The sequence below is a fragment of the Eptesicus fuscus genome, chromosome 4 (genome assembly GCF_027574615.1).
Source record: "Eptesicus fuscus isolate TK198812 chromosome 4, DD_ASM_mEF_20220401, whole genome shotgun sequence".
NCBI classification, from domain to species: domain Eukaryota; kingdom Metazoa; phylum Chordata; class Mammalia; order Chiroptera; family Vespertilionidae; genus Eptesicus; species Eptesicus fuscus.
In genome coordinates, this window is record NC_072476.1 from 58,053,550 (window position 1) to 58,080,630 (window position 27,081).

General features: G+C 42.9%; 1 protein-coding gene across 7 annotated transcripts in view; it reads right to left on the reverse strand.

The window, feature by feature from the left end:
* The window catches only part of CAST (calpastatin), a 116,671-nt gene that overhangs the window by 72,139 nt on the left and 17,451 nt on the right, over positions 1-27,081 (reverse strand). For 6 of the 7 annotated variants that reach the window (XM_028149846.2, XM_028149854.2, XM_054715047.1 and 3 more), the window contains exon 3: positions 9,342-9,413. In XM_028149846.2, the coding sequence (XP_028005647.2) occupies positions 9,342-9,413 (72 nt within the window). Of the gene's footprint in view, positions 1-1,308; positions 1,373-9,341; positions 9,414-27,081 lie in introns of those variants that run through there. The other variant, XM_054715049.1, reaches the window with a different exon arrangement.

The window sequence follows — 27,081 nt, forward strand, 5'->3', positions numbered from 1 at the left end:
CCTCTCCATCAGTCAGCAGATGTGGCCTTTCCTACGATTATGTTAAGTGTCACTATTAAAAAAAAAGTTTTACTGACTTTTAGAGAGAGAGGAAGGGAGACGGATATAGAAACATTAATGTGTCAGTGAAACATCCATCGGCTGCCTCCTGCTCGCCCCCTACCTGGGATCGAGCTGCAACCCTGGCATGTGCACTGCCTGGACCCGACCTTTACACAGGGTGACTCCCAACCAACTGAGCCACACCAGCCAGGGCAAATGTCACTAGACTGCCTCCTAGAACCCAGACAGCACTCCTGCCCCACTACATTCCCAGCAACAAATCCCCTTTTAGATACTGAGAAATCAGTGTGCAAAAGTTGAATTCCGTGCCCACAAACAAAACATCAGGAGGAGGCACTGGGTCGTTGTTCATCAGAAAACAAACTTCCCCTGGAACTGCGGGTGCCACTCCTTACTGATGTTCCCTGCAATGCAGAGGTTTTCTCTCTGGAAGAGTCTCACACAGCAAATGCTCCAGGGCTGCTGACGGCAGCACTGCTCCGCTGATGCATCGGTGGGCTCCCAGGTCCCGCCCCTGAGGGGAGCTTCCTACACTCCCCGCTTCATTTTCTCGAGCTTTGCGATGGGAATAAAGAACCGGACTCCTGGGCATTTGTAACTGAGAACGCTGGGACCCTAAGAGTGCAAAAGAGATGGTTAAATCTCTAATAAAAACACGTCGCATTCTTGAAAGATAGATACCAACGGCCCCTCAGGGATGGTATCCGATCCGGGTCTCAGGTTTTGATCAAGGAAACAGAAACATGTTGTGACATTTGCCACGCCACACCCAGCATGCATCAGGTGCACGGAGAGGTTACAGGGAGTGAACTCATTCTCCAAAACTGAGGTCACTCCGCGGTGGGGGCAGGGCCGGGGAGAAGGCGAGGGGCAAACTCCCCAGAGAGAAAAGTGCCAAACCAAACAGACATAGCTGCCGCTCTAATTCTTTCAGCATTACTCCCGGGCCACACAAACCTCTGGTTTTATAACCCTGCCAAGTCTGGTCCCCAGCCAGCGACAGTGCTACCCATTTGTCCACAGGGGTCGACAAGGAACACACTTCCACTTAGAACCCATTTGGAAAGGGAAGTCTCTTTAGGGTCAAGAGCCGAGAGAGAAGAGCGCATGTCCAAGCCCAGGGAAGCCGCCGGTGACTGGGTCTGAGGCTGGGACGCGCGGCCCGCCCCGGCGGCGAAGGTGGCGGCTGGGCTGCCCGGGAAGCAGCCGCAGCCTGGGAGGGCAGCGGCAAAGGTCAGTACTCACTCTGCGTGCAGCTCCCGGGCCGGAGACTTCAGCGGGGGTTTCAGGGGGTTTGCATTCTTGGTTGGGCTCGCCCCGCAGTTCCAGTTTAGAGCTCTGAGCCTGCAGAGAGCTATGGGGCGGTCCTGGGAAACGACGCAGGCTGCGCCCCGCCCTCCTCCCTCAGTGACTCGTCACGGGGCGGCTTCCCGGAGGCTGGCTAACTGAGGTTCTGGGCCTGGGATTCAGGCCACTGCCGCTCCTAGGCGGTCATCCTGGGATTCTACCAACATAAGGGAGCAACGGTGGGTGTTCTTTGCGGGTGCTCTATGCAAATACGTGCCCCACCTCCATCTCTCTTTTTAACCTATATAGCAAATTAATCATGACCACCACCAGGGATTAGAAATCACATTTCTAATGGTATAATGGATTTTTTTTTTTTTAAAAAAGAGCAGTTTAACAGTCAGGATTTTGCTAAAAATTGTGACAAAATTTTTCAAAATAAATAAGAATTGATTTTAATCTGTTGAAAAGAAAAATGAATGAATGAATGAATAGGTAGGTAGGTAGGGGGAAAGGAAATGCTTTTTCTTAGAGAAGAATGCGAATGAATAAATATAGAATGAATGCTGGGGTTAGAGAAAAGAGCTATGAAATTCTAAAAGAAATATGGAAAGCCAACTTTTCCCGACCCCATAAACCGATGACAATGAAGACTGTGGACCCTCAGCTTGGGGTGTGAGCGGAGGAGGTGGGGGTGGTCAGTGGTGGAGGAGCAGACACCTCAGACCCACCTAGTGACAGGTGAGCATCCAGCCAAGGCAGAGGTGACGGCCCGCTGGCATTCACAGCTGGAGAGCCATCTGCACAGTCTTGTACCCGCATCCACCCATCCACCAGAAGTCAGAGCAGCTGGGGTCCCTCTGGCTGCTCTGACGACATGTTCCTCACAGCCACCTGTTTATTTTCATTTTTCACTAACTGCTGTTAAATAAAGCTGAAGTGAGAGCCCTTCCAACCCTAATATTCTATAATTCCTGGAGCAGAAGACCCGATCCTTGCAATTTTTAAAATCAAAATATAGATTAAAAATTCCTGTTTTATTTAATGTATTTTCTTTCTCCTGTTTTTTTTTTTTTTCTTTTAAACTAAACCTCAGCTCATCTAGGTTTTACTGATATTCATTTCTCTTGTGACAAACCAGCACAGGGTGACTTATTTGGGCCACACCCCAGTAGGGTTCAATGAACTCTGGGTTCCATATCTCCAACAATAAAGGCGAGTGTTTATGTGCTCCTGAAGAGTACAGATGAGCAATTACACTTTATGTAATAAATTTCCAAAGACTCATATCTTGCAAGACAGGAAGAAAGTGGCTCCTTTCCTAAGAGATGAAGAAGGACCTTAGTGCACCATGATATTCTGTGGCTATCCAGTCGCTGAGGCGCATCCTTTCTCCCAGTGTGGTCCTCACAGCATCTGCATCGGAAACCCCTGAGGGTACCTATTGCCTAGGTAAAATCCTGGGCCTTAGCCCACCCTGGTAAATCAGAATTTCTTGGCTTGGGACTTGAGAATCTGTGTTTTAACCCAATTCTGCAATCAATGTTGAGGCAATCTAAGGTGCAGGCACTCCAAACCACCCACTTGCAGCACAATTCAGCATCCTTGCTCCTCAAAGTGTGGCTGCCAGACCAGACACCTCAGCATCAACCGGCAGCTTGTTAGAAAAGCTGAAGCTTGGCTTCACCCCAGACTTTCTGAATCAGAATCATTTTAATAACCCCTCCCCCCGACTTAATATGCACATTAAAATATGAGAATTACTGCTCTGGATATTGTTTCTTAAACTCGTGTTATTTGTATATTATCAATAATACATATTTTTAATCTGTCATTAGTGTACTTTATTTACTTAATATTTAAAAAAATAGATTTACTTTTTAACTTTTCTTTTAGCCTTGTCTTAAGCAAAACTAGTCATGGGATCATGAGTTTGAAGTTCTAGTTTACTACTTTATAGCATATTAAAATATATGCACCATTGTTAAAATAAAAACGCTTGCCTGTTAACACACAGAGTCATCTCACTAACTACGGGTAGCCCAAGGGTACTGTGGGTGAGGCTGACACTGAAGGCAACACAAGAGAGTGTAGCCAGCCCCTCACTCAGATAACAGAGGAGACCAGCAAGTGCCTCAAGAGGAGAGCTGTGTGGGCACCGTTAACACAGCTGTTTATAGCAGAACCAGGACCAAAATCACAAAGCATTTCTCTGACTGTGCTTGTTAGATTTTCTCCCCTCTAGCTAGGGAAAAGCTGTTTGTACCTTCTTCTGTGTAAAAGCCCTAATGTTACTCAACAACCTATCATCAGTGATTCCCTTCAGCTCAATTAGGTAATTCCCTTGTTTTCCCTTCCATGGTGGCTGTCTGTCAGGTTGGCAGTTGACCACACACATTTACAAACCCTCATACCTACTGATAATCTCCCACCTACTCAATCTTCACCTTCCCAAAGTAGAATCCAGAATACTCACAACCCCAGATTCCCCTGCAGCAAGGTGGAGCCATGTGACTTGTGTTGGCCAATCAGATGTGCCAACCAAGAATGAGCTTGGAAGTAAGCAGTGTGAGGATGGCACTGTCCACCAGGAAATCTATGTTACGATAAGGCTGGTCAGTCTTCATGATTGGCAGCGGCAGAGTTTCTGGCATCTGGTCCTACATGTGATAGGTGCTGAGCTGTAGCTGCAGCAGGAGAGGCTCCGTGGCTGGGCATTGCTTGTGGCTGTGAAACTTTAGGATCCTCCTGCCGGAGCTTTCGGATTTCTCTAGGAGCTACCTGCTATCTTTAAGAAATTCTTTTTTTGGCTTGGACTAGTCAGAGTGGGTTCCAGTTGGAATTAATAACCTTAACCAATACATCTTCTTAACAGCCGTGGTCTTCTACAGAGCGATTCCTAATGCAGGGTCAACCTTGGTTTCCTCACCTGAACAGGGCGGTAGTTATGACAGAAGTTGCCTGACAACTCTTTCAGCAATAAAATTGTATGACATGATGAATCACAACTACCTTCAATGGGCTTTAGTAAAAGCCTATATAATTTCTGTAGCCTCATTGTCTTCATTATTAATTTTACCAAAAAAAAATGAATTTTAAGCCCTAAAAATCTTACAATAATTATTTTGAGTTAGAAATTGCTAATGCCACTTAAACGCTTCGGATCTTCCAAGACCCGCACTTCATGGCATAAGTGATACTATTCATGCATGTAATGACTCATTTTGTAAGAATTCTTATTAGGTAGTTTTGAAATACATGGTGACTATTCTACAATACATTGCTTACCCATAAGCTTCAAATTAAGTATTTAATATTAAAGACAGACTTGGTTTTCTTAATAATTGTAAATGTATCATTTATTTTAACTTTCAAGTAGAATGTGCCCAAAATTAAAAAAACACCAGGATTAATTCTCACCGCCAATTACATCTATTACTTTGTCATGCCTTTTTAAAATGTGTTGAGAAAATATTGTTTTTGTCTGTGTGTAATAAAAGCTTCAAATGATCACAAATGCTATTATTACTCCCAGCTAATTAGTCAGAGGAATGATTTTAAAAAAAAAAAGTGATAATGATACTGAGTTAAAGCCCTTTCAATCTGGATCAAAAGAAGAAAGTATATTTTACAATGTATTTATTTATTTTTCTTCCAATCTGTGTAAGCGTTAAAGAGAAAGGAAGGAGTGAAGAATTAAACCCAGGGAGAACTAATGTTCGGGAAACTGGTGAAGCAGAGTGGGCCAGGAAACCTGGTGAGACAGAGTTAACAGGAGAGAGAAGGATGGAGTCGGGAAGGACAGTGCTTTAGAAGCCAAGAAGAGAATGTCAAGATTGCCATTAAATGGGAAAACATGTGGCTAAAAGATCTCCACCTCCCAGCTACGACCCTCCCCCAGCTTCCTGAGACTTTGGGGGAGACATCTAGTTCTCCATAACCATTCCACTGCAGAATGATTAAATGATAATTCCCGTGTGGAAATAAAAGATGGGAAAGGTACTGCTTCTTACGGCAAAGTCCAAGAAAACTGAGTGTGGTTTTCCACAATGTACAGACCTTCCAAGAGTTTAGGCACTAACAATTCTGGAAACCACTTACCAACGATTTGCTAAATCTCACTGGCTTGCCATTGTGCCAATGAGGTTTCTCATGTTTAGAGGCATAACTTAAGTATAAGTTAAATAAAGGTCCTAATGCCAGAAAAGACAACATGTCTGGAAAAATCGTTTTTAGTTAGTATGGCGTTCGACTCTGTGCCCAACCTCTTCTCATTTCTCGGCTGAGTTTTGGTTTTGGCACCTTTTAGGGGCTTGGAAAGCTGCTAGGGTTCTGGAAGGCAATAAAAATGAACTTCACCAAGCAAGTAACCTACGTGAGAAAATCCACAGACCTCCTTAGGAGAGCCACGAGTTTTAAAGGAAAAATGCTTATTTTAAAAGTTGTTTAGATAGACATGAAATAGGTTAAGGTTTTTGATAACCTTGCAACATACTGGAAGAACACAAGTTGAAATGGGCTGAACGTAACTATTTTACATATTATTAACTACTAGCTAAAATTGCAGTTTCTTGTCTTGAAAGGTGACATTTCAGTGACTTTTATAAATTGCAAAGCTTTGAAGTGTTACTTTACCAAAGAATACTCAACCAGATTTTATGTGGCCCAGCACATCCAGGACCTGTGTGAACAGGAAACCTGGCTTCAGACTCTAACTCCATCTTACTGGCTCTGTGACCTTATCAACGTTACTTAACCTCTCTGAGCCCTGGTCTCCTCAGGTACAAATGAATAATAATTATAAGGTCATGTGGGGATTACATAAGATAATTGTATAGCACACTTAGCAGAGAGCTGTGTGTGGTTAATGCTCAGTAAGACAATTTGAATTATTTTCTAAAGAAGTGGGAGGACTAGATTTCTACTCACCGTATGTGCAAAGTCCAATATTATTAGAGACTAGAGGCCCAGTGCACGAAAGTCGTGCACGGGTAGGGTCCCTAGGCCTGGCTGGCAATCAGCGCTGATCTGTGGGGCAACTGGCAGGGCGATCGGGGGGCCCCCATTGGCACCCACCTTGGCTGGCCTAGGGCCTACGAGGAACTTGGGAGAAGCTCCTGAGTTGAGTGTCTGCCCCCTAGTGGTCAGTGCACTCATAGCGACCAGTTGTTCTGCTCCTCATTCTGCCGTTCGATTTTTTTACAAATTAGACTTTTATTACATACTAGTGGCCCGGTGCATGAAATTCATGCAAAGGAGGGAGGGTGTCCCTCAGCCCAGCCTGCACCTTCTCCAATCTGGGACCCCTCAGGGGATGTCCGACCGATCGGGCCTAAACCGGCGGTCGGACATCCCTCTTGCAATCCGGGACTGCTGGCTCCTAACTGCTCACCTGCCTGCCTCCTGATCACCCCTAACTACTCTGCCTGCCGGCCTGATTGCCACCAACTGCCCCCCCCACCAGCCTGATTGCCCCCAACTGCCTGCCCCCCCTGCCGACCTTCTTGCCCCCACCTGCCCCCCTGCCAGCCTGCTCACCCCCAACTGCCCCCCCTGCCAGCTTGCTTGCCTCCAACTGCCCCCCACTGCCAGCCAGCTCACCCCCAACTGCCATCCCTGCTGGCCTGCTTGCCCCCAACTGGCCTGCTCGCCCCCTCCCTGCTGGCATGGTTGCCCCCAACTGCCCCCCCCCCCCCCAGCCTGATCGCCCCTAACCACCTCTGCCTTGGCCCCTCCACCATGGCTTTGTCCGGAAGGACGTCCAGAAGGTCTCCCGGTCTAATTAGCATATTACTCTTTTATTAGCATAGATTTATATGGAGGAAGACAGAATAAGCATGTAGACAACTAAGTAAATATGATTCTGGTAATAAGTACTACAAAAATTAAGTCAGATTAATGTATGAGTGGATGGGGTTAATATTTTACATGGAGCAGGCAAAGAGGCAATCTCTGGGGAGATAATATTTGAAAGGAAACCTAAATATTGAAAAAGGGGAGTCCTTGGAAAGATATGTAGGAGAGCTTTCTGGGTACAGACTACAATAAATGCAAAAGTTCTTACTCATAAGAATGCAAAAATTAAGTGTTAAAGGAAGAGTGAAAAAAGCTTTTTTACAGCAAAAGAAACCATCAACAAAACAATAAGAAAGCCCACTGCATGGGAAAACATATTTGCAAATGCTATCACTGATAAAGGTTTAATCTCCAACATCTACAGGCAGCTTATGCAACTCAATAAGAGGAAGATAAATGATCCAATAAAAAAATGGGCAACAGACCTAAACAGAATATTTTCAAAAGAAGACAGAAGGAAGGCCAAGAGACACATGAAAACATGTTCAAAGTCACTTATTATCCGAGAGATGCAAATCAAAACAACAATGAGGTACCATCTCACACCTGTCAGAATGGCTATCATCAACAAATCAACAAACAACAAGTGTTGGCGAGGATGCGGAGAAAAAGGAACCCTCGTGCACTGCTGGTGGGAATGCAGACTGGTGCAGCCACTGTGGAGAACAGTATGGAGTTTCCTCAAAAAACTGAAAATGGAACTCCCATTTGACCCAGTAATCCCACTCCTGGGAATATATCCGAAGAAACTAGAAACACCAATCAGAAAGGATATATGCACCACTATGTTCATAGCAGCACAATTTACAATAGCTAAGATTTGGAAACAGCCTAGGTGCCCATCAGCAGATGACTGGATCGGAAAACTGTGGTACATCTACACAATGGAATACTATGCTGCCATAAAAAAGAAGGAATTCTCATCATTTGCAGCAACCTGGATGGAATTGGAGAACATTATGCTAAGTGAAATAAGCCAGTCAATGAAAGAAAAATACCACATGATCTCACTCATTTAGGGATAGTAAAGAACATTATAAAGTGGTGAACAAAAAGATAGATACAGAGACAGTAAAGCATCAAACAGACTTTCAAAGTACAGGGGGAAAGTTTGGGAAAGGTGGGGGAGTTATGAAATCAAACGAAGGACTTGTATGCATGCATATAAGCATAAACAATGGACGCAAAACTCTGGGGGGGGGAGGGCATGTGTGGGTGTGGGGTGGGGGGGTAATAGTAAGATATGTACACATATAATACCTCAATAAAAATATTAAAAAAAAAAAAAAGAATGTAGAAAAAAAAAAAAAAAAAAGGAAGAGTGAGAGGGCCAGTGTAATGAACAAAGAAAGGAAAAGGTTAATGGAGAGCAGGTGTCAGATTATGGAGTCTTGTAAAGATTTGGTAAAGAATTTGGATTTAGTCTAAGTATTATGGGAAGGATTTTAAGTTAAGATTTTACAGCTTCAGTGCTAGCTGGTTTGGATCAGTGGAAAGAGTGTCAGCCTAAGGACTAAAGGGTCCTAAGCTCAATTCCCGTCAAGGGCACATGCCCGGGTTGTGGGCTCCATCCCCAGTAGGGGGCGTGCAGGAGGCAGCCGATCAATGGTTCTCTCTCATCATTGATGTTTCTATCTTTCTCTCCCTCTCCTTTCCTCTTTGAAATCAATAAAAATATTTTTTTAAAAGATTTTATAGCTTCAGTTTTTTATTTTTTTTTAAGTTTAATCCTTACCCAAAGATATGTTATTGATTTTTTACTTGAGAGAGAGAGAGAGAGAGAGAGAGCGAGCGAGAGAAAGAGAGAGGGAAAGACAGAGAGAGAAAGAAAGAGAGAGAGAGAAACATAAATTGGACGACCGGACACTTAGCATATTAGGCTTTTACTCTATAGGATATTTATGAAAATAATATTCATTGTACACATTAAACTATGCCAGTAAAAATTATAATATAAATGGTCTTACTAGGTTTTAAGTCAAATCATTAATAAATTGCATCCCCCCCCACCCCTCCAACGCACAAATGATACTCTGTTGAAAATCTTTCAGTGATATATGGACACTGTAAGCCTCACCCACTAGTGTAAGATCCTCTCATGGTTTTATCAATAAAATTATTAGGAAATGACTGACCTTGGTGGCCGGGACTCTTCCACCAGCATAGGTTCTGGAGGGCTGACTGCTCTCATGGCTTGTGGCTTTTTTCTTGAAAATAGAAAATATTTGTTTCAACGGGAGAAAACATCTTAACAATGTAAAGTGCAAATTTTCATATCAATACAAATATCCTCTCAAGTAAAAATCAGACTATCACATACTAAGCACACATGAAAAAAATTACATCTTTTAATTTTTTATACCTTTGCCTGAAGACTACATCAATATTGAAAAGGAAGAGTAAGTTGAATAAATCCCAGCTGGTCAATATTCAGTGATTTTGGAGAAGAGGAAAAATCCTCACATAAGCCATTGCTGTTTTCCACCACAGTGCGCTTCCAGAAACTAAGGAGCAGTTGCCTCCTCCCTACAGTGCTATAGAGAGAACATGGTACATACACCCTCTATGCAGGGTGACCTGGCAGGAAGTAGCAAAGATGAAATTCTACTTCTAAAAATTTACCTTAGGGAAATAAGATGAAAACAGCAAAAGCCTTTTTTTCTTCCAAGATACTCATCACAGTAGTATAACATCAAAAATTTGAAGATAATGTAAGTAAGAATGAATGTTTATTGTGTACTTATCATGTGCCAGGTAATTATTCTATTAGAATAATGGAATTATAGATAATAATAGAATAATAATGCTCTAATAATAGAATATCTGAGAGTATTACTGTAAGTGCTCAAAGCATATAATAACTTATTTCATCCTTACATTAATGGATATAATGCTGATACTATTATTACCCCATTTTATGGAAGAGGGGACTGAGGAATGGAATGGGTAAAAAATGTGGCCATGGTCACAGCTAGTAAAAAGGAGAATGTCTGCTTCAGACCATTTTCTTATCTCCTATCCTGCCTTCTGCAATCGGGGGTTATGCTATGGACAGCTACAGGATCAAATATGTCATTATTAAAACTCATGTTGAGAAGAACCTTTCATTAAATGAAAATATTCATATTTTATGTAAAGAAATTCAGATTATAAAATAGCAGGTAGAGTACTATCTCTGAAGTTCATATGGGTTATTTTCTGATGGTAGGGCTAAGAGTGATTTTTAAAAATATTCTTCATTGTGCTTTTTTGTATTTTCTTATATAAATTTCATCAACTGATAAAAAGACAATGAATGGGGGGAGGAGGAGAAATGTAAAATACAGTTACTTTCTGAACAAGGCCTTGATAGCTTATATTTCTCATTAACATCCATATTTCAAAGCAGCAAACATCCTAATAAAAGAGTAATATGCAAATTGACCATACCTCCACTACACCCACAATCCTCACCCACCAGCCAATCAGGAGCGAGTATGCAAATTAACCCAACCAAGATAGCTGAGGCCATGGAGTGAGCAGGAGGCTTGGGTTTCCCTAGCGATGGAGAAAGCCAAGCTTCCTGCACACCTTGGCAGGCCCAGGCCTCCGCTCAAGGCTACAAAGTTTCAATTATAGAAGATAAATAAATCCCAACAAAAATGGCTGCAGCCACGGAGCGAGCAGGAAGCTTGGGTTTCCCCAGCAATGGAGGAAGCCAAGTTCCTGGCCTTCCCTGGCCTCCGCTGAAGGCTATAAAGTTTCAATTATAGAAGATAAATAAATCCCAGATACCAGGTGGGGGTTGCCTTGGGGTGTGGAGCGGCCTAGGCGAGGGGCCTGTGGTGGTTTGCAGGCCAGCCACACCCCCTGGGAAAACCAGCCAGCCCCCACCCACACCCCCTGGGCAAACCAGCCAGCCCCCACCCATGCACCAGGGCAAACCAGCCAGCCCCCACCCATGCATCAGGGCAAACCAGCCAGCCCCCACCCATGCACCAAGCCTCTATCCTATCTAATAAAAGAGTAATATGCAAATTGACCATCACTCCAACACACAAGATGGCTGCCCCCATGTGGACACAAGATGGCCACCACAAGATGGCTAGTAGGGGAGGGCAGTTGGGAGGGATCAGGTCTTCAAGGGAGGGCAGTTGTGAGCGATCAGGCCAGCAGGGGAGGGCAGTTGGGAAGGACCAGACCTGCAAGAGAGGGCAGTTGGGGGCAATCAAGCCTGCAGGGGAGGGCAGTTAGGTGTGACCAGGCCAGCAGAGGAGGGAAGTTGGGGGCGACTGGGCCTGCAGGGAAGGGCAGTTGGGGGGAACCCAGGCCTGCAGGGGAGGGCAGTCAGGGGCAATCGGGCTGGCAGGGGAGCAGTTAGGCATCAATCAGGCTGGCAGGAGAGTGGTTAGAGGGTGATCAGGCTGGCAGGCAGAAGCAGTTAGGGGCAATCAGGGAGGCAGGCAGGCGAGCAGTTGGGAGCCAGCAGTCCTGGATTATGAGAGGGATGTCCAACTGCCCGTTTAGTGGGAGAGGGTGCAGGCTGGGCTGAGGGACACACACCCCCGTGCACGAATTTTGTGCACCAGGCCTCTAGTATAAACTATAAAGTTTTATCATATAAAATGGTGAGATTAGGCTCCATCTATAAAATATGAATAATGGATTCTATACACAGAATACAGGAGGGATGGTGATGCACTAATTAGCTGACACATAATACATTAAAGAGTTGTATGTCTATGCAGCAAAAAAATTAAAAAATATGTAATTGAGAAAATTTTGGTTTAATTGTTTAACATTTAGTAAGACTAGTTAGCAAAATTTGCTTTGCTTCATATTTTTGAAAATGCCTACCATGGAGGCTTGAGTAGAAGCCTCGTTTTCCTTCAGGGTAAACGTTGCCTTAGCAAGAAGAAAAGCCAAACCTGAGCTTCCTGTCCTCAAAGTATAATCTCTAGGTGCCCAGTGGCTGACCCTTCTCAGAGCGCTCCAGGAAGATCGGTCACCGAATCAGTTAGGTGGACACAGTTTATAAAATGGGCATCGAAAGGGCCTCAGAGGCATTTGCAGGAGTCCCAGGCTCCCAGGCATCGCCTGTAGGCTAAACAGTCTCTCCAAAGCACACATGCACCACCACCAACCAAGGGAAGAAAAATCCTAGGTAAATTGATAGAAATAAAGAGGCTGCTAAAAAGCTAGTAATGCAGATGTGATATGGGGGATGGTGAAAGGAGGGATGGCCTAAATTTTATCCATATCACAAGGCTCTTTTAAAAATATAAAGTGTACTAACAAACAGCTCTGATAACCTCTGTGTATACTTGGATTCAGTGTAAGGGACCAAGCATAAGAAATAAAGACAAGAACACAGCAATGGGGCTGTTCAACTTAACCTTGTTACCCTTTCAACCTCCTCATTTTGCAGGGAGGAGACTTCAGTCCAGAGAGGTCACGCCATTGTCCCGTGCGCCCCAGCTGCCCCACACTCCAGTTATTAGTGTTTGGTCTCAGCTACAACCAAGGAAGGTCGCATTCCTGTGCTGTGCTATCTAGAGCTCCCATTCATCGCGTCCAAGCCCACATTCCGAACCCTGGCTCATCTGTGAACGAATTCCACTGCCACACACAAGAATTCAAAAACTTGCCTTTGTCTGAGTTATAGAACTATTAAGTTAAAAATAATAACTACTTAAACACATGCTGATTTTTATTTTACCTGTATATCAAATCAAATTGTACTTTTAAAATATTGATTTACTAATAAGTTCAATGTCTTCTAACTCAAAAGATGATTTAAACGTTGAGGACCTCTCAGCTTTCCTATGGGAATGGCCTGTCACTCAAAGCTTGCCTTGTCCTTTGAGCCACCTGGACTACCTGGTCTACAAAGGACCCATTTAATTCAGCTGAAACAAGGGTAGAATTTGTAAAAAAAAAAAAAAAATAATAATAATATATATATATATATATATATACACACACATTTCATTAAATTTTTATCTAACAAATTTTTATTGAGCCCTTAGTCAATGTCAGGCACTTAAAAGATAACAGAAGAGCTTAGAAATACATACAAACACCAGATCACAGATTCTTTATTCTCAGACTAGTAACTAACATTTAACTATAGATTGTTTGGCTGATATATAAGACTTGGTTCTCTTTCTCCAATTGTGTCTGACTTTACACATTCATCCCTTCATTCATTTGCTCATTGGACAGGCATTTATTGAACCCTGGCTATAAGCCTGGTCCTATTCTAGGCAGTAGGGATGTAATGATCATTTAAACAGAAAAAAGTCCTACTCTTACAGTGCTTACATTACAGTCAGAGAACTCTAAATAAGCCCACAAAAAAAACAAAATGATTTCAGCGAATAAAGACACTAAAACAGGGTAATGACACTAAAGCAGGGTGACTGGCTGAGGATTGAGCCAACCTGGGCAGGTGCCCTGACTGGGACTCGAACTGTGACCTCCTGGTTCATAGGAAGACGGTCAGCCACTGAGCTCAGCAAATCACTTTTGTCTATTCCAATGGGATAGACAAAAGTGATGTTTGACTGAGACCTGACGGCAAACAAACCAATCATGCACACATGGGATGGGCGAGGGGAGGCATTCCAGGTGGACAGAGTAGCCTGTCCACAGGCCCCGAGATGGGAATGAGCTTGGCAAGTCTGAGGAACGGAAGGAAGCTGGTGCAGGTGCAGCATGTGCGCACAGGCATGAGGAATGAGATGACACAGGACGCTGGGTCAAGATATTTGGACTGAAGTGACAGAGGTTTAGGATGGCCCCACAGTCAGGTGTGTTTGAGGTCACCAGTTTCTTCCAGCATTGGCCTGCTTCCTGATCTTTTCTGGGTGCCATCTAGCCCCCGGGAGTCCTCCCTGGCCTCCAAGTGAAACGTTCTCAAAGTCCTCTGGCTTCCGGTCACCTCCTGCTTAGTTGACAGGTGTCTTCCTCACCCTCACTCCTCCAGCTCCTCACCATCATCCTTGGTCCTCGGACAGCCCACTCAGGCCTGGACACATCTCTCCCTTAGGTGGGTGTGCATATTCACTAACTAGTACTAGGGCTGGACCTACCCTCAGATAAAACAGAACTAATTCTTCTGCTCACAGAAGGCTCAAAATAAGCTCATTTATCTATGACCCCGCATTTGTCCTAACATACAAATTAACTCGTCTTTAAAAGATTAAGATGTTAAATGAGGATGTCAATAACTATGATAATTCAAATTTTGAGTTAAATTACTTTTCCATAAACCTATAGACTAGAGGCCATGGAGCAGCTTTTTCCTTGCCAACCAATCGTTTTCCTTCTAATCTGTGAGATCTTCTTTGTTTAAGTTTTATAGAAAGGAAATGATCAGGAGCAGCCTGCCCCTCACCCCTACATGTCAAGTCGCAGGCCTGGCTGAGTCATGCCCTCCTAGCAGTTCACCATGTCACAGGGCCTCAGTCCTCCCGATTGACAGGGACAGAAGGGTAACCCTCCACGCCCTATTTGCCTCTACTGGACTCAAACTGCAGGACACCAAGTCTGGTCCAGTTACAGAGAGCATGAGTAATCTCTCCTGCTCAGCCACAGGCTCCTGAGCGTGCACGGGCCCTGACTCCATGCACTGTGAAACCGCGCCTGCTCCTATAAGGAGCCTTCCCCGCCCCCAACACGGGTGCAGAGTCTGACAGCCGAGACACACGAAGAGGCACCTCATGCTTGAGCAGAGAAGTTCAATAAAGAATGCCCAGATTAGATCAACTCTATCCGCAGTTGCAGAAAGGCATGAAAAGAATTACCTAACTTTTTTTGTATTTGTTGTAGTGCATAATAAACATTTTTGTTGAATGAATCAGAACTCAAGTCTTAAAAGCTGTTTTCAAAGTAGCAATGAAGCACCAAGAGGCAGGCAGAGAGCTGCTCAATGACTATCTCCTAAAAAATCTCAGGAAAGGCCCTTGGAGTGGAGCTTCATGTCAGCTCTGTAAAGAAAGGTGCCGCATTCTCTAGAATAATGGCTCTGTCTTTTGATATATGTGGCAACAATTCTGGCTCCACCAAACGTCAGCTATGACTTGGACAAGTTAGTTCTCTCATCTGAAAAATGGAATGGCCCTACCCATACTTCCGAGGGAGAGTGTGAGGATGAAATGAGATGAGGTATGGCCTGAGGCCTGTTGCACAGGTTGGAAATCCCTCCTCTGAAGAGACAGGCCCAAAGTTCTTTTTTTTTTAAAAAAAAATATATTTTATTGATTTTTTTACAGAGAGGAAGAGAGAGGGATAGAGAGCTAGAAACATCGATGATAGAGAAACATCGATCAGCCGCCTCTTGCACAACCCCTCCTGGGGATGTGCCCACAACCAAGGTACATGCCCTTGACCGGAATCGAACCCGGGACCTTTCAGTCCGCAGGCTGATGCTCTATCCACTGAGCCAAACCGGTTTCGGCTGGCCCAAAGTACTTAACATCAATCAAACACACTGATCTCCCCAGGGGAACACCTGTGGGCCTAGTTTTAACGCATACAGAGTCCTGAGAATCTTCCAAGAGATTTTAATATTTACATGATCAAAAAAAAAAATAATTGTTTTTTTCACTGGATAGAAAAAAAGAAGTGATTTTTCCTTAGGACTAACTATGATTCTAATAAGGGACACAGTTAAGTTACTCAGAAACAATTTGATTCTTTTGAGGTTGGCTCGTAAGCTTTGTTGAGTGAGAGCAGCTTTGAGACTAGGAGTAACTTTTTTTCAGGGCAGAGATGACACCCTTCTGAGGACTCTACTCGGTGATTCTGACTAGTGGGAGCATGTCCCGTCCTGGCTCTGTATGAGCTCTGGGGATTACATGAAGTATAAATATGATGCACCTAGCCCAAAGACAGACAGACGCACAATCATTCAGTACACCCCAGCTATGGGGAGCCCGGGACCACTCACAGAGTTCACGCTCAAAGGCCTGCCCACTGAGGGGGCCTGCCAGAGCCAGCAGCGGGTCCCAGCTGTCCTGCATTTGATGTCAAAGGTGACAGCCCCTCTGGCCTTGCTGGGATGGGGCTCCCAGGTGCCAACACTGTCACAGGGGCCTCGGAGTCGAGGAGGAAGAGGGGTGACTCAGAGTCATTATAATCTACAGGAATGGACATGACCTCAGTGTGTTTCCCGAGAGTTGCAAGGGCCCATTTGAGGTACTACACAGGTGTCAGGGCAGGATACTGCTGAGGCGAGTTCGACGGTTTTTATTGCACAGTTAAGCCTCAGCAGAATATCTGGAAAGCACTAAACTCATTAGTATAGGGACAAAAAAGTAAGTCAATGATAAGGCTTATGGCTGAGAAAAACCTCAATAACCCAACTCCGGAACTATTTTCAAACCCCTTTAAGAGTACAGGTTTAGTTCTCTTTTGTGTTAATGACGTTCTTAGGTAAGGATTTTTAGATTCAAAAGTGAGAAGTGTTCTACCTTAAACTAAAAATCCCCAGACGATTACATGAAATAGTGGCTTTCAGACTCCCGACAGTAGGCGCCCAGGACAGTGCTCCTGAGAGGGAGAGGAGAAGGGAGGGGAGGGCTGTCGGAGTTCCCAGGCTCCTGGAACAGCCTGGAGGAGGGGTCTGGCAGAAGCTATTGGTCTCCCCGGTATGCAGGGGAGGAGGTGGCAGTTCCCCAGGCCAGGGGCCCCCAGGGGCTCCCAGGGAGAGCACCAGAGAGGAGAGCTGCAGAGAGAGTGCCAGATACGGAGGAAAGCCGCAGTCTGGAGCTGAGGCATAAGCACTGGGGCTCGCACAGCCCAGGCCAGGACGTGTTCCCAGCAGTGAGTCACTGGGTGGGACACGCAGATGAAAGGTAGTCCCCCTCCACAGGCGGCTCTGGTCCAGCCAAACAAAGCTTCAGAGCAAACCCCACAGGATCAAACTGCTTTCAGATAACCTAACTGTGTCCCGGAACAAAGCTCAAGAAAATTTAAGGCAACAACAAGCAAGCACCCAACAAGACAAAATGTACTTCTGTTTGGCATCCAATAAAAAATTACAAGGCATGCATAGAAGCAGGAAAATACAACGTATTTCCCATATGCAGGGAAATACAATGTTCAAAAGTATAGTTTCCTGATCGCAGTACTGCCCCCACGAATCACACATGTAATAAATTGGCTTTAATAAATTGGCTTAGAACTCATACACACATTTTGTACCAATGCCAATTTCCTAGCTGTGATACTGTACTCTACCTACATTAGATTCAGCCAATGGGGAAACTGGATGCAGGGTACATGGGATCTTTCCATACTATCTTTGCAAGGTCAAGGAAATCTATAATTATTTCAAAATAAAAAGCTTTTCAAAGTATATTAAGGAGAGACATAGAAGATACTTAAAAACATACACAAGACATAGAAGATACTTAAAAACACACACACCCAAATCAAACTTTTAAGGATTAAATAAATACAAGGTCTCAGATGAAAACTACATTGGGATAAAGAACCAGTGAGAGCCTGGCCGAGGTGGCTCAGTGGCTGACCGTCTTCCTATGAACCAGGAGGTCACAGTTCGAGTCCCAGTCAGGGCACCTGCCCAGGTTGGCTCAATCCCCAGTAGGGGGCGTGAAGGAGGCAGCCAAACAAAGATTCTCTCTCATCATTGATGTTTCTATCTCTCTCCCCCTTCTCCCTTCCTCTCTGAAATCAATTATTTAAAAAAAAAATGTGTGTGTGTGTGTGTGTGTGTGTGTGTGTGTGTGTGTATGTGAACTTGGAGGCGTGGCAATAGAAACTACCCAGAATGAAACAGAGAGTAAAGGACCGGAGGGTAGAGAACAGAGAATCAGTGAGCGTGGGGCAACTTCCAGGAGCTAATACACGTACAACCCCAGCTTCCAGAGAGGAGAGAGATGAGGAAACAAAACCAAGTATTTGAAGAAAAAGTGGTTAAAACATCTGATGAAAAGTATAAGCCCACCACGCAAGCTCAGCAAATCCCAAGTAAGAGTGAAGAAAGAGGCAAGTTGGGTTTTAGATGGACATCCTCAAAGACTTCCAGTGATGAGGAAATAGCCATCTGTGGGGAGAGAGCTCCTCCTCCTGTCCCAGCTAAGACTCGGTGCCTTTCCCTGCCATGTAGTTGGTCAGATTTCCTGCAGCCTGCAATCCATTGTCTTCTCCACACAAAGTGCAGGGAAAAGGGACTAGACCACTTTTCAACCAAAGTAATAGTGAATATTCCATAGGGGGCTCTCAAGAGAGAGCAGGCCAGGGGATTCTGTAGCTGGCAATGATCTATGAGTAACAGAGAGAATGTTACATGTGGCAAAAATTTTGAGCACACAAAAACTTTTGCATTAAATGGGTATGGAAAGCCTCAAAGGTTCAAGTTAGCAGCTGGCATGCTCAAATAGTTGCTTAAGTTATTTCTGAAACCCTATTTGTTTAACTGTCTTCAGAAACTGCCACCTATTATTTGATTATTCCTAAAGGCAAAACAAATATTTATCCTCTGAATGGCAATCACATTTTTTTAAACTATCAAAAGTTAATCAGATTCATATCTGGTAAATATGGGAAGGCTATTAAACTGGACAATATTGATTTTAGTGAAAAAATATTGAGGGGAAGATAAAACTTTTTTTGTGTTCTGAATGTAAAAGTAGAATTAGTTTCAAAATTAACTGAACAACAGACAACACCTTAACTACATAAATTTTCAGGTTACTACTGAATTTTATTTCATTGACTTAATGTCACTTTTCTTTCCTCTTTCACACCTGATGCTTCTTAAAACCAGTATAAGAAAACTGTGGTCAGAAATTAATTGATAGGTTTTTTTTTCTTTCTTAGCATTTTCTAATCAGTCTTTTTTTTTTTTTTTATCAGTGGCATCTTAAGTTTGATGAAATGTAGTAGTTTTCAGGACAAGAACGCTCATTAAAATATATGTTTTGACATATCTGTTAACAAATTAGTTCCACTATTTAATAGTCACCCTGTGAAATGACAAGTATTGTATTTCCACATGAAAACACATGCTTTATTGGAAAACAGTCTCTAGAATTGGATCGTTTTTCAAAAGGGTAAGCAGATTTCCCAACACTAGCAATTATAAATCTGTGACTCTTATTTAGAAATGTTCCTTCATACCCTGGTTGTAAATAGTCTGCAAAGAAGTACAAATTGCTTTAATTACCACAAGAAGTCTAAACGTGTGCTACCACAAAGGCAATGCAGCAAGTAGGATATGATGGCCTTGGGCAACACTGGTAAGTAAGTCATAAGTAAGTTATCCATTAACTCACAAGATTACACAGAAAGGAGTTAAATGAGATGTACCATATACAACAGCCTTAATGACACACACTACGGGAGCCACACTTCAGTGAGGTGGGGTTTCTTCCTGATGACTCAGCGCCCAGTCATCATCAGCTCAAGTCTCTAGTTTCTAGTTTCGAGGTGGCTGCACTGACTTGGAGGCAGGAGAATGCCATCCTTCTCGGCCTCTGCCTCTGCTGAGACTCCGCTTCCCTCCAAGCCATGTTTTCCACCTAAAAAAGAGGGAATGTCTGTCCCTACACTTTCTTCCACTGGGAATTGGAATGACTATTTTACTTTATGATCTTCTGAATGAAAACAGGGCACAGCACAAGGAAGAAAGAAGAAAAAAGTTAGAGAAGAAAGTTGCAAAAATGGGCAACAGTAAAAAAAAAAAAAAAAAAAAATCTACGGCGTTGCCTTAGGTAGAATTCTTAAAATAGGTAATTTTATAACTAGTATCATTACTAGTTAAAAGCACAGACTGTGAGTAAGTCAATTCTGAGCTCCACTACTAAATAACTGTGACCTCAGACAGGTTACTTAAGCTGTGCCTCAATTTCCTCCTCAGAAGACTGTAGTTGTAAGGGGTGTGTGTGTGTGTGTGTGTGTGTGTGTGGTGCCTATATATGTGTTAGCTATTCTTAATCTCTAGTCCTCAACAAATGATTTCCAGTTCTCAACTACCTTTATCAAATCTATAGAAAATAGTGTTTATGTAATTCTCCTCCCCTTTTGTAAACTAGTTCTCACTAAAGTGTTAATAATTAATATAGTAATATCCCTCTTAGGAATACTGACAATTTAAAAGAGGACCCAGGGCAAGATAATATTTCAAAGGTCAAGGAAGTTGCTAATGGTGGAATTTCAGGCATGAACAAGCCACCTGGAAATCATTATTACATGGTGCCTCCTACATATCCCTACTTGATAAGATTGCCCCTTCAGGGGTGGGAATGTACCTTTAAGCCTCTTTAAATTGTAGTCACATTTAGGGGGCATTTTTTTGTATTCACGTATCTGTGTACTTTTCAGAGGAAAAGATAACAGTTTTCACCAGATGCCAAAGGGACCATGCACTAAAAATATTTAAGAGTCTTTGCCCTCTAAGCTGCTTAAATTCTTATTCTTTATCCATATCTAAGAGATGCGCTTGTATTCAAACGTGTACTCCCTCCCCCGCCTCTCTCTCTCTCTCTCTCTCTCTCTCTCTCTCTCTCTCTCTCTCTCGCACGCGCGCGCGCACACACACACACACCCACCCACCCACCCACACACACACACACAGCAGCAGCAGCAGCAGCAGCAGCAGCCTTGCTCTGGAATTATCTCTTAGGGGTCCCAAGGAAAAAGGCTCACATATAAAACACTTTTCTCTTTCAAGGCCTAAGCAGACAAAGGCAGAGATGTAGTTCTGGTCATTGTTAAAACACTCTCTTCCATTATTATTTTATTATCTCTATTCTGTGTATTGTTCTTTCTCTTCTGATTAAAAAACATACATCCTATATAATAAAAGGGTAATATGCAAATCAACTGAATGGCAGAACCACCGGTCGCTATGACGCTCACTGACCACCAGGAGACAGATGCTCAATGCAGGAGCTGCCCCCCGGTGGTCAGTGCACTCCCACAGGGGGAGCGCCGCTCAGCCAGAAGCAGGGCTCACAGGCTGGCAAGCACAGCGGCAGTGGTGGGAGCCTCTCCTGCCTCCACGGCAGCACTAAGGATGTTCGCCTGCCGGCTTAGCGGGGAGCCGGCCTAAGCCGTCATTCGGACATCGCCCGAGGGCTCCTGGGCTGCGAGAGGGTGCAGGCCACGCTGAGGGACCCACCCCACTCTGAGTGCACGAATGTGGTGCACTGGGCCTCTAGTTTTAAAATAAAGAGAAAAATAGAAAGAAGAAAATGCAAATCACTCAAAATCTTGCCATGCAAGACAACTACTTTCAATTATTTTCTATTTTTATGCAAATACAAAAATAAGTAATATGTGTTTTAAATGTTATATAAATGGAGTTGTAAGTCTCTCTTTTTTTAACCTAACAAACATTTTCCTCTCTCATTAAATGTTTTCAAAGCATGGTGTTCAAGATGCCTCAGTTACTACATCTGTGCCATAACTTCACTAATTCATTAATGCCGTACAACTGTTTCTCCCCTAGTTTGCTATAATGATAAAGTAAAGCTAGGATAAATATACTTGTGCATAGCCATCAAATACACCTCTGGTTATGTACTTGGAACAAATTCCTACAATTAGAATTTCTGGGTTAAAAAGGTTTAATTATTGTTTTGTGCATTAATCTCAGTCACTTATTCCACATTTCTAAATGTCATTTATGTTTTTATTAAAGGAAAAATCAAAATAAATGAACAAGGAAGCCAATGAATTAAATAAACTGATGAATAAAATAGAACCAGAGGCATGGAAACATGGAAAAGACTAATGAATCTCAGAGGAAAGGGGGGTGGGGATGGGAAGAGATTAAACGAAGATCTTATATGCATATATGTATTACCTATGGACACAGAGATCAGGGTGGTGGAGGCCTGGGATGGGGCGGGAACTGGGTGGAGGGGGGCAATGGGGGGGAAAAAGGAGGATATCTGTAATACTCTCAGCAATGAAGTTTTTTTTTAGTTTAATCATATTTCTAACATTTCAATCTTATAATTTGTAAATTTTCAAATATTTGAAGAAATTTTGCACGAGAAGTCAAAAGCAAGCCTCTTTCTTGAAACACACACCCCCTAACATAGGCTAATTCAGAAAGACAAAATCAGCAGTGTGTTCCCACCGCTGAGGCTAGAAATGTTTTGTTCCATCCATTTGTTAACATTGCACAACAGCAGGAATTTCCTCCTTTTAACCACTGGGTGTCCCCTGAGCTATACATTTAGCATTCGGGCAGATAGGTAGCACAGTGTCGTATCTAAGAAGTATTTCAGCAACCTCTCGTCTGTGTAGCTGGTAGTACGGACCTTCATTATCTTTTAAACGTGTTACTTTTAAAGTTCATTAGCGATTCAGCTTTCTGTTCAGCTTTCGCTATTCAGTGAAATAGTTTCAGATTTTACTGAGTGTAACTCAGTGTTTAAAGAAAGGAAGCAGAAAAAAAATAAGTAACAAAATTATATTCAGAGAAGCAATTTTTTATCCAGGTGCTAAGTGAAACCAAAATTGAAATGGGAATAGGATTTCATTTTAGTTCTCAATTTCCCATAAAGAGAAATGTTTTTCTTCAACACTGTATTTGCAGACTCAGCATGATCTATTTCTGGGCTATACTAAAGTCCCAAAACTCTGCTCCTTGAGCTCAAATCAGACGACCTAGGAATCAGAGGCTTGATCTGCAAAAGGGAAGGCCCAGGGATGCCAATCTCAATGTGAATAAGCCACCAGGAAGACTAGAGCCCTAGGAATGGAGATGAACATATGTTTAGAAATCACTCGTAAGTTCTTTCCAAATAATGTCCCTATTTGCTATTGTTCGATTAATCATTGAATCCATTTACCTACAAACGACTGGGAAATAATTCAAGAAATTTGTAACATGTAATGCATCTTTGCACACTCATCTCTCTTTGTATAAACACCAATTTCAACTTTTTTTTTGCTTTATCTGATGTTCAGCACATAAATCCATGTATGACACTGAGAGAGAAGAGGCATCATGCAGAATGCCCACTTACTCACTTAATGCGCACACAATCGTAGCAGAAACAGCTTCACAGGGACCTACAATATCTCCAACTAGAAATATTATTAGCTTAAAACCTCATAAAACAGCTTCCCATAAAACTGTTTATTGAATGATGATGTAAAAGGTCTCTATTTTAAACATAGGTTTTGGCATATGTTCCTAGGTGTTACACTTGGTTGGTTCTAAAACAGAAGACTAAGCTTAATGAACTACAAAACTCCTTTATTCATGGGTAGGGCTCTGCAATACGTAATCAAGAAAGGAATTTGAGTCCTGTCCCATCCCATGGTTAGAAATCAATACAGGGCTCGCCTTTATCGCCATGGGAGTTCTCTTTGTTGCCCTAAAAATTAATTATAATAATAAAGCAATGATAATAACAGCAACAGTAACAGCAGCTAGCACTGACGGAGCACTTTGTATGTTCACAATCGGCGAACCACCTGTGTCATGAGTGGTGAAACAGAGCAAGCCTACGCGTCCCTGAGAGCCCTTTTCTTTTCCCGGAATGCTCAGGCTCCTCGTTTAGAAATGCAACTCCCTAGAAAGCCTAGGCATGAGGCAGTCCACCTTTATTCCCCATCGGTGCCTCTTTCTATGCGAGCGTCTCTTCTTTCTGAACTAAGCCAAGGTTTCAAAATCTGAGGACCAGCTAAGCAGCATCCGGAGTGGGTTCAGTGGAGTGGGGCGAGACGTGGGAGGGCGAGGTGTGGAGGCGGTACGCTGCAGCCTGGGGGAGCAGTGGTCCTAAGTAAAGCGGTCTCCTTGGGGACAGGGGTAGGAAGAGCCCCTTCAGCAGTAAATGGGCGAAGGAGTGACGTTTTTCTATGCATGTCATTTCGCACAGGTGACCGTCTTCTGTACTGAACGAAAGCCTGTTAACAGCGGGGATTTTGCCGGTAGTGTACATATCCACCTGCCAAACAGATGTGGATCTGAGGAGACTGAACGGCCTGAACATGGCCAGAGCGGGGCTGTGGGCGACAGGCTCATGCGTATGGACAAACCAGATGTACACAGAGTTCTACTTCAAAATGGTCACACAGAAATAAAGAAATCTGGACTCTCAAAGACACTGCAGAGGAAGAGAGAGAGCATCATTTTCCTGAAGACTGAAAAGGAGAACAGATCTCACAAAATGATATGCTACGAGAAGAAAACTTTAGAAAAAGGTTTGCATCCTTAATAGGAAACAAGATGGTCTTACCTCCACGAAACCTGAGAGCTGCAGTCAGAACTGATTGAGATGGAGAGATAACAGAGTGAGACAGAAAGGTAAGTGGACCGTAGAGGGGGCTGCAAGTAAACACCCTCTCCCCCCCCCCCCAAAAAAAGGGGCAAAATTTAAATCTGTATTTTAAGTTTCAAAGAGCAGACTTTAGATGATAGAAATAAAAATATGGGGGATTAACTTCAGAAACTCTCCCAGAATGCAAAGGTAAAGGTCCAAGAGAGAAAACTGTAAGGCAGTTTTGCAATGCAAATGCGTGAGATTGGATTAGAGTTAATGCCTATGAGAATGTATTTGTCTGTTTATACAATCATTATGAATTTGTTAGTCCTTCTCAGAGATAGAGGAATTATAAAGCCAGTTGTTTTCTCCTGGTTGCAACTTTCCAAAGTCCTCTTCTGTACCCTTTTTTTCTTGCACCTCCAAATGAAATGCAGCAGAATAATAAAGGGAGAAGAAAAACCACCAAGAAGTACCCTGAGCATAGAAAGCAAATTTTCAAACTGACTTTATTTCAAAGGCCTAGGTCTGTCCTAGGTCTGTCCATATAAGTCCAACCAATATGTTTACATATGTTAAGGACAATGAGATATTTAACCTTGGGAATGCATGCTAGTTTGAAAATGGATTACCAAAACCTAAAATACGCTTCCGAATCTTACCTCTTGTTCAGTAGAGCAGTAGTAAGAAAAATACTTGGGAGAAAGAATCAGTTTCGAGAAATCCTTCTCTGGTAATCTTGAGAAGCAACCACAGTGGGAGGCAGGGTAGATAATAATTCCAGATTGGACTCGGTTTCATAATTGTGACTACAAAGGCTAAAATAATGCCTAATGCAGGATGACTTCCTTGAACTGTCTCCAAGGCCACAGCATCTCCTCAATGACTTATTTTCACATAACATACAGAATTAGAGGCTCCTTGCCCACCAAATCATCCCACCCACAGGTCTGTCCGCCCCGGTAAGTAGGCCTGGGCAGAATTTGGTGAGATAATAAACAATCTTCCACCTCAGACTATATGAATCTCTACAGTGTTTTACTCCATGGGAGGCGGGACAAGCCTCTACCCCCTCCTTGCTTCTACTGGCCAGGACAGAGCAGAACAGACCCACACGTCCACTCTCTGACACAAGTACAGGAGCTGTAAATCTGAATTTCTCATGTGTTATGAAACAATGTTGGAATTGTTTGAATCGGCTGATAAAGAGAATAAACATTCCTTCCTCCTTTTCTTGAGGTAGAAGTTCATTTAGTCTGCCTCCTCGGACAGAAATCTCGAATTCTCCCCTGGCTGCATCTGTAACAGGGCTCCTTACCAGTTTGGCCAAGCCCTTTATAAAAATGGAAATAAGGCATTTTACAGTCCAGATATTATAAAAAAATAAGTCCCAACACTATGTTATCAATCATGCACACCCAACAATGCATGCACACTCCAGATGTAATACGTAAGCTCCCACATAATGATAACCTAATTGGGCGAAATAGCCTATAAGAACTAGACTACTAACCACTTGACTGTACTCAAAATGATTTTCCTTTTTGTACAAATAGTTTAATCTTGAGTAATATTAATAGAGAACAACATCTAAAAATATTATATCTTTATTTGGAGAATAAAGATACACTACAGTTTTCAAACAGAAAATTATTTGATAGTCCTGGCCAGTGTGGCTCAGTTGGTTGGAGCACTGTCCCATTGCACCAGAAGGTTGCCAGTTTGATTCCCGATCAGGGCATATACCTAGGTTATGGGTTTGATCCCTGGTCGGGGCACATACGGGAGGCAACCAATTGATGTATCTCTCTCACATGCAAGTTCCAGTCTCTCTGTCTTTCTCTTTCCCTTCCTTTCCCTCTTCCTCCCTTTCTAAAATCTTTTTTTTTAAAGAACATTATTTGATAGAAAACTTATCTAGGAATCTATTTTAAGAGTAAGATTGATAAGGGAACTGAATAATATTATATAGATTTTCATGCTTGTGAAGAGGAAAAATGTGGTTTTCATATTAACATTTAGTTTTTAATAATTTAACCAAGAAGCAGGTAAAAAGCTTAATAAAATTTTACTTTTTCTCTTTCAAAAAACATTTGCCTTCCGTGGTTACAAAAATGTACTGCAAGTTTTCTTAGTAAGAAACAATCTAAATTATATTCTCAAGGGTAGTGGAAAGCAAAGGAGTAAACCTTAGTGCATATAATTCCTGGCTGATTCTAGCCATTATATTCTCCTGACATATGGAATATATTGAAAATAAACAGAAAGAGGAGCAAACTTTCTCTAAACATGTTGATAAAATAGAGAAAAATAAAATGACCACTTGATGCTGTTCTAACTTTGCACATGATTTTCAGGAGCTATTTAGCAAGTTGGAATGAAACAATTTCTATTGAATGAAGATGAGTCTACCTATTGAGATTTAAAAGGTAAAAAGCAGCAAAAGGGAGGCAAGCCCAGAGCCCTTTTGAAGGACAGCACTTTCCCATGACCTTCCCCTGGAGGAGCAGGCCAGGGCTGCCGGTGCACACAATGGTGCATCGCTCACTGAAAGGAGAAGCTCCCAGGCTCCCAGAAAACCCATCTCAGAGTGGGGAGGTTTGGCTTTACTAGCATTTCCACAGAATCACTCCAAATAAAA